Genomic DNA, 8,315 nt, shown 5'->3' with positions numbered 1-8,315 from the left:
TCGTGAGTTTTACAGTTGTGCACATGATGCGAGGTAGAAGCAGCCACGGTCTAAAGACTGTATATAAAAGACAGACATGAACATTTGTTGGTTGCATTTACAGTCAACCCCATGTTGGCTTTTATGGAACCAGCAGTGACCATATTTGGATGAGAGGGCGGACGTTATGTCAGCTGGCGTGCCCGGTAAACACACCAACACGCTCTAACGACACCTCCACCGAGCTCCTGAGATTGATGATGCTCAGCAGCACTTCTGTTTCGGCACGCATGAGCGCGGCGTGCACAGAAACATCCGAGCCGACTCAGCTTCAGCTTTCAGGACTCACTCCTGCAGCGCCTGATTGGTTGGTGCCGAGTCCGTACAGATGTCGTATCAATGAATTGTTACGAGTAAATTAGTGAAGCAGAGAATGACGCGGTGCGATTGAAACACTCATTTATTCATTACTGAATGCTGCCATGTGATTGGTCAGTATCTGTGCACGGATGAACTTTTACCTGAAAACAAAACAATCTGTTTTAAAAATATAACAGACTTTGTCATCGATGTATTTCATCCTCAGTGTGGACACATTATTCACTCCAATTTATCACAAAAACTAAAAATGACAGGAAACCCTGCAGTTTCTGAGCGTAGCTGCTGTGAAAGCAGAGCGATGTCGCCGTGTCGTCGGTGACGGTCCTGCGCTCGATGTCAGCGGCGCCTCCGTCTCCCGAGAAGGCGTCTGGGTTTCCTCTACTTGTTCTTTCCGAGCGTCCTCTGTTTCTCGGCGTGCTCCACTATCTTCTCCTCCACGTACAGCCCTTTGCGGCGGCGGACGGCGTTCATGTATTTCAAGGCCTGGTTTTCAGAGTCGGCCTTCTCGCCGAAGTGCAGGTATTCTTCCTCGGTGGTGGGAACCCAGTAAGGATCGCTGCTGATCACCTGGGACACAGACGACGGACACAGACGGGATCAGTGTCTTCATCTGAACACAAACCAGCGTCACAGAGCTGCGTACCAACATCTACAATATCCGATGGTTTTGGATAATTCATAAAAACATAAACCAACCAAATAATAATCACACGAGACGTGAAGCCAGAGGGACGGCTCTGCAACCGTTTCAGTCACCATGGTAACTTGTCACCTGGTCTGGGGCAGCTTATGGTTTTTGGATAAACGTCACAAAAATAACTCCAAATTCTAATATCTGCTGGAATTAAATCTACAGGCACGCGGCGAGGACGTGGACCGGGCTGGGGGGGTTGGACCTGAATGTCAGGAGTTCGGCGCTTCGCAGCGTCTCAGCTGTCGAGTGAAACGGCGGTGCTGACGGCGCACCGGGCGGTAAAACGAACAGCTTCCTGCTCTCATCTCAACTTCTGCTGTTGTTCTATATTTTCATTGATCTCCATCAACCACGGATAACACCTGTGAGGTGGGAGGAGCCAGCAGGTTTTTATGTGAGCGTGCACAGAGCCTGGGTTAACAGGCCGTGAGAGCTGACTGAGGTTTTGTTGAGCTGCCTAGTGAACAGAAAGCGCGGCTTCCCAGTACAACCACAGTGAGCTGAAATGTTAAATCACAGACAAAAAGACGCGGCGTGATGATCCTCAAAGTCCCGGCAGGACGTTTCCTCCTGCTTCCATCTTAATGCTGTGAGACTTCTCGGGATGTGACTCCAGCTAACATTCCTGACTCGCCTCAGTCAGCTGATAGTCTCAGTCTGTAAAATATCAAATGACGTCTTAAATGATATAATCAGTGAAACAAAAACTGTTTCCACTGAGTGAAATTTGGATTATTAGTTTCATAAAGACGACAGCAGCTCCTTCTGCACTGAAAGGACTGTTAGCGCACACACACACACACACACACACACACAGCTACAGTAGCACCAGTACACTGGGGCACCTGGCTCTGGTTACACTGGGGCAGATGGTAGTGAGCGAGCCACAACAACGGGCGGCTTGCAGGAGGCAGCACACACCACACGTGAGCAGCATATGCCGGAGCACAAAGGGACGCAGCAGGAGGGGGCGGCGAGGGACGAGGCGTCCTGCAACAGTCAATTAAGCCGGTGGACGCACAGAGTCTCAGAGTCCCCGCAGGAAGACGTTAAGCTCGTTTCGGCTGATCGTTCGCGTGGAAACGACACAAAAGGCAGAAAATTTCAAACACAAACTAAAGTGACGTCATAGAGAAGCGAGGACGGCGCACGCTAACAGATGGATGACTAATCGTCTCTGTGTAGAAACACAGTTTTCGTGCGCAGCTTTTTTTCCTGCTGTGTCACATTTTGTCTCACAAACACATCAGGAACATCACCGAGGCCGCCGCCGCCACCGTGGGCGATTCCACGAATGCTTCGGCCTTTTCAGAGCCCCCGTTGGTCGAACGAAGTTCAGCGGGAAGTTGCCGAAAGCAGGCGGCAACGTCAACGTGCAGGAAAAGATGAAGAAGACAAAAACACGACTGCAGCGTCGGAAAACTGAAGGAATCACTCGTGAAAACTGCCGCAGCAGCTCTAAGAGCAGAGGCTTCACACACTCCCCGCCGCGACCTCGTTGTTTCGGTCACTAACCGAGCCTCGGGACCATAGGTGAGGTCAAAGGTCATATTGTCAGCAACAAACACCTCACAAATGCACCTGGCTTAAACTGAATCCACGTGCACGTGCACACACTTTGTGTGCTCGTTGGAAACAAGCGGTTCAGCGGGCTTCATGAACGAAACACGTTCTGTCAGGCAGCAGAGCGGAAATCTGCGGAAACGTGGCGATTTGAAACCAAAACTCTGAACAGGACCTGCTCCAGGTGGTTATGTGGTCAGCATCAGTTACCGTGGTGATTTGGCCGGGTTTTGACCTTTAACCCTGAGATTACAAAGTGATAACTGACATAGATTTTTCTGAACCCCCCCGAGCGTCGTCTGCAGTTTGTCATCAGTTAAAATCTGCATTTGTGCATTTATCAGCTACAGTCAGGCTCTGAGTTTTGTCAGGCCTCCAAAAACCAACAATGTGTCGCACACACGCAGACGCACACATGTAGCGGCAGACAGATGTCTCGGCCGATCAATACGCGACTCGCTCGCACAATTCTCCGGCGTGCAGCTCGACAAAAGCTCCATTCTGATGGAAATTTAATGTAAACGTCCCCACAGGAGCCACTAAACCTTCCAGTTACACAACAATGCCACGCTGACAATCACCTCTCCGCCTCGCCGCTCATTCATATGTAAATCCGATATCCCGGTCATATCAAACGGCTGTCAGAGGAATGCTGACATCGGCACTGAGCAGCGGGACAGTCCTGAAGCTGGGGGGGTGGGGGGTCTTTGTGAGGACGCGTCTGCACAGAAATGAGATCAGACAGACAACTTTTAATGAGGTGAAGACAAAAGGCAGCGAGACAATGAGGCTGCTGGACGTGTGTGTGTGTGTGCGCGCAGCTACATGTGGTTTCAACACTGATGTTTGGACGGGACACTGATCTGTTATTTTAAAAGACATCAAACCAGGACGCAGGACCAGGCTCCAACCACCAACACCTGCCTCACCTCAGGCCTCACCCGATTCATAAATGCATTAAATCCGCACTGTCGACGGATCCTTCTTTGACCTTTGTCGCCTCACTGCCAGGACAAAGCGCCAGCAGTCCTCCTTTAAGAAGCCAGTGTCTGCAGCCTGACCTGCAGCCTCGCATCTCTGAGGCTGCAGGTCAGGCTGTTCGCCCGATAATCAGCCTGAGGTCACATCACTCAGCTTCCAAACATTCACACATTAAATATCTGGGAAGCACCGTCTCCCTGGATGGCTCAACGAAATCCACGCTCGCATCAGCAACAGGTGAAGGTTTACACGTCATCTGCATGCAGGAGCATGCCCGCGCTCCTGCAGGAGAGGAGGGCTTGTGCATGGCAACAGACACCACCCGAAGTACGCCAGGGATCCAACAAACTACCCGCCGTCTGCGGCAGACACCAAAGATGCCACAGTGCAGCACCAGGCTGGAGCTGAAGGACGACCCGCACGCCTCTGCTGTACAGACACAGCAGTAAGTTTGAAATCATATTTTATTTTTTGATTTTGAGGTGTTCACAGCTGGTTCTCTACACTAACCTCGGTGTAACTCCCGGTAAAGCAGAGAAAATCAAACTAATGTGAAATATAAAGACTGGAGGAGACTAACCGCGGCGGATTAACGGCCTCAATATTATAAAACATCTTCTGTGAGTTTTCCTGCACCTGATCGGCGCTCTCTTAATAAATAACGAAGCATTAAAAACAAAGCGAGATCGCTCTGCAGCACCGCCGACTCGTCTCTTCCTCTTCACAGACAACTTGACCCATAATCCCGCCCGACACGGAGCATATGGCTCGCAGGACGCTGATACGCGCGTGTGTGCGGCGGCTCGAGCCGTCTATCGCGGCTTTGACTCCAGCTCCCCCGAGGCAGCCGTCTCGTTAACCAGATGGCCTCGCTGACCCGCAGCTCCACATAACGAGCTCAGGCAGACTGATCTGCGTGCGCGCGGCCTCGTTCACACCTGCCATCGACCTGTGGCTTGGACGATCCAATCACGCGTGGACACGTCTCTGCACGCGTCCTCGTTGAGCCGCTCCGTGTCCATGTTAGTGGTCAGATAATCACATTAAAAATGCTCCAAGAGGTCTGGAGCTACACCGCCTGTGTCAGCATCCACCTCAAAGAGGCCCTCGCCCACTGCTGCAGAGGGCAGACAGGCAAAGTCTCCTCACCTCCCAGTGGCTGAACACCAGCTGCGGACTGGCCAATCCGCTCGTCCTCTTGCGGATCTCGTCTGCAAACCCAAAGCTCTCAGCCACGGGCAGCACGGCCTTGATGATGAACATGTCCGTCCCTTCCTTCATCTCTTCGTGGAGGACTCGGCCTTCTCGCTTCCCGAGTACCCCGTAAACACGACCTGGAGGAAGAAACGCAGCAGTCAGGACACTCGGCAGACTCGCCGCAAGGACCGAGTCCAAGACCTGGAACAGAGACCGAGTCCAGTTCAACACAAACGTCATAAATCAGTACGAATAAATACAGAAAAACAACCGATATAGAGAATGAGCCGTGATTCAGCAGAGGTCTCTGTGCTTCTTAATCAACCAGGCGCCTCGCTCTGCCGCCGCGGCGCTGATTCGGCTGACGGAGCTTCTCCGCTGCGGCGGATCCTAACAGGCCTGCAGATATTGTTTACCAACGCAGTAAACGCCGTTTCAAGCCTCATTTTCATCTTAATGACTTTCAGAGGACAACAATTTAGCGAGTGCGATGGAGCATTAGTCAACCCTGAGCTTTGCAGGCTGAAATTACAAACTGTGACATTTACAGGACATCTCACCCTGAAAACGAGTGTGTGTGTGTGTGAGTGTGTGTGTGTGTGTGTGTGTGTGTGTGTGTGTGAGGGGTACAGTCATGGATAACATGTGACTGTGCCAGGCTTGTTTCTGTCTGTGAGAATGACGGCGGCAGATTGGTCACAGGTCAGGCTCACGAGCCTAACGATGTGGAAACGACACTGGTGGGAGACGGCTCAGCGGACCTTCAGGTCCTAATGTCCACCTGCTGCTACAGTCTGTGCGGGAAGTTAAACATGCGTCTGCAGGAATACATGGAAGAGCAGACGACGGATTCCTGCAGCAGCGCATTTCCTGTAAGCGTGTCGTTAATGCGAATGGATGTTTACACCAATCAGCAGAGACCAGCACACCAAACAACGCAGCAAAACTACGACGTGTTTGTGCGACGACGGCGTGCAGCAGCGCTCTCTTACCCAGCACGTCCGCGGTGGCCATGATCTCACAGGTGTACATGGCGGCCATGAGTCTCTGCGGCTGAGCCTGGAAGGCGTGCCGGCAGGCCTCCTTCACAGCAGCGATCAGCTGACCGGAGACTGGCCCGTAGCAGTCGGAGGAGGCGGCGACCTCCGGCCTGCGTCTGGTGTGGCTCTGCCCCGCTGCTGCGCCCTCCGCCCGTGCAGACGTCTCGCTGCTTCCTTCCACGTTACTTTCCGCCGTAGCCTCGTGGCGCGTGGAGTCCTCTTCTACGGAGTCCTGGCGTTGCGGCGGGGCAGCGGACTGGACGTCCCACCTCTCCACAGAGAAGCAAACTCCCATCAGGGGCTCCTCGCACATGGGCCCCGACAGAGCCGCCAGCTGGAAGCCGCTGACGATGCTGTTGTCAAAATCTCGCAGCGCCGCAGCTTCGCTGGCTTTGTCTCCGCGGCTCAGACACTGCCACACCGACGGCCGCTGGTATCCCTCCACGCTGTTCAGCAGGATGTTCGGACCGTACCTGGAGACACGGACATCGACAGTGAGGAAGTCTCCGTGGTGCTGCACCTCTTTGTTTGTGTTCATGAAGCCCGGAGGAATTCAGCTCTGCCTTATTCTCATGACTGCATCTAACAGAGAAAACGAGGAAAAACTCGCACGACTCAAGTCTTCAGAACCTGCCTCCAGCAGAAAGAACATTAGAAAGGGAAGTGCTGAGATGCACGACAACAAGTGTTAATGCAAGAAGCTCGCAGACACCATCAGATGCAAATAAACAAAGAAGCAGAATCAGAAAGACGCTCGAGTCTGACCTGCGAGGCCCGAAGGCCCAGATACGTTCCACGGCGTTCCTCCACTTCCTCCCCTGCAGCAGGCTCTCCAGCTGGGCCTTCAGGTCAGAAATGGCCTCCAGGCTCCTGACGCTGATGTCCAGACTCTTCCCCTCCCTCAGCGACATGTTTACCTGCTCCAGAGTGCGAATCACCTCCGAGCTGCTCTCCAGCAGACGGGTCGCCTCTGAAAGAAACCGCTGCATTACTGCCGTATCTTCATGTGATGGTTTAGCTTCACTCGGGCTGTTCTGCCTTATTTGGATTCATCTGGCACTGAAACAAAACTTCTAAACTCTGAAGCATCGCGAGTGTCAGTCCACAAAGAATACGAACGTTTACGTTCAGGCCTGTGACTCCACCCATATTTTCCAAGTTTCATGCAGGAATGATCATCTTTCTACTGCCTAGCATGCAGCTGGCTAACCTTAGCATTTAGCTTACAGACACCATTCACCTCTGCGATCTGTCACATGCACGAGCATCAAGCACGCATCCTGTGATCGGGCGGTGGGTGCGGTTTGGTACAGAAAATAGTTCCCAGATGAAATAAATGTTTAAAATGTGCTGAGACGAGTTTATGTTCTCGGTTTGATCTTGTGATGGGGCCAGTCGCTGACAGACAGTCGTTACAGTATAAACACAAAGTGTCCCGAGTTTCTCGCTCTAATAAACCAAGACTGTGATGTCATCCACAAAACAACCACTAATGCCATGGAGCCCATGTCCATCTTTTACGTACAGTCTCTGTTTCGACCTACATTCTTTGTTTGTTTGATGAAGAGATGAAAATCTGCCATCGTTGATGTTCACTGGAGTTTTAAAATTCATTTCTCTCTTTAAGATGTTCACTGAATGTTTTCTGACTTTTGTTTTCTTGGCTCAAACAAAGAGCTGCACGTTCAGGCGACTTCCTGACAGTGAACCAGGAGATCGTTACCAGGTGTGTGGAGGTGGAAAGGTGGGCAGGGTTTGACCTTCTCGCGGTTTCCATGTAAACAATAAATGCCTGACTCAGAGCGCGTGTCCTCGTTCTCACAGACCAAGAGCTACAAACACTTTTGCCCTCAGACATGGCACACGCCCCGCCCGCAGCCTCTCAGCGCGCTCGCTGCGTGCCTGGGTCTTACCCTGTGGCAGAGGTATCGCCCTGACGCCAACTGTGGCCAGCCTGTTGGGGGTGGTGAGGGTAACGAGGCCGCTGGAGTCCAGGTGTAGGGTGTCGGATGATCGACCCTGAGAGGCCTCTTCTTTGACCTGGAAACAGCCACATGAGAACACTGATTATCTGGAAATGTGATAAATCTGCCCCTTTGCTTCCGGATTCTTCTCCTCAGAGCAACACTGAAGACTCAGCAGACAGTAAAGCTGAATCACCGATTTCATACACTACCCTGGCCTCCAGCTCAGCGGCTCACCTGATGAATGATGGCGACTTTCTGCTGCTTGCCCAGCTCCTCGTTCACCATGTCCACTTTGGGAGGACGAACCACCGTCTCTCTGAACGGGATGATGGGCTCAGACGCGCTGATCTCGATTTTAGCAAACCTTTAAAAAAAAGAAGAGTGGAGGCTGTTCTGTGTTTTCATAATCAGCCAGTCTGACAGTCTGCAGATAGAGAACAGATACAGGCCATGGCTGTCGCCCAAAGGTAACGGGGCGACAGCCATGGCAGCGCGTCATTGAACAGGTTCTAC

At 52.2% G+C, this 8,315-nt stretch overlaps 1 protein-coding gene across 2 annotated transcripts in view; it reads right to left on the bottom strand.

The window, feature by feature from the left end:
- Positions 1 to 421: 421 nt before the first annotated feature.
- The window catches only part of efl1 (elongation factor like GTPase 1), a 75,414-nt gene continuing 67,520 nt past the window's right edge, over positions 422 to 8,315 (bottom strand). For both annotated transcript variants that reach the window (XM_084926123.1, XM_084926131.1), the window contains exons 17-22: positions 8,037 to 8,166; positions 7,749 to 7,875; positions 6,601 to 6,805; positions 5,788 to 6,308; positions 4,748 to 4,932; positions 422 to 927 (exon numbers count right to left, since the gene is read on the bottom strand). In XM_084926123.1, coding sequence (XP_084782249.1) covers positions 739 to 927; positions 4,748 to 4,932; positions 5,788 to 6,308; positions 6,601 to 6,805; positions 7,749 to 7,875; positions 8,037 to 8,166 — 1,357 coding nt within the window. In that variant the 3' untranslated portion in view covers positions 422 to 738. The remainder of the gene's footprint in view (positions 928 to 4,747; positions 4,933 to 5,787; positions 6,309 to 6,600; positions 6,806 to 7,748; positions 7,876 to 8,036; positions 8,167 to 8,315) is intronic.

This window comes from Perissodus microlepis, chromosome 1 (genome assembly GCF_051167445.1).
Source record: "Perissodus microlepis isolate ML-2025 ecotype Zambia chromosome 1, ASM5116744v1, whole genome shotgun sequence".
In the NCBI taxonomy this organism is placed as follows: Eukaryota; Metazoa; Chordata; class Actinopteri; order Cichliformes; family Cichlidae; genus Perissodus; species Perissodus microlepis.
This window is presented reverse-complemented; position numbering and strand designations above follow the sequence as displayed.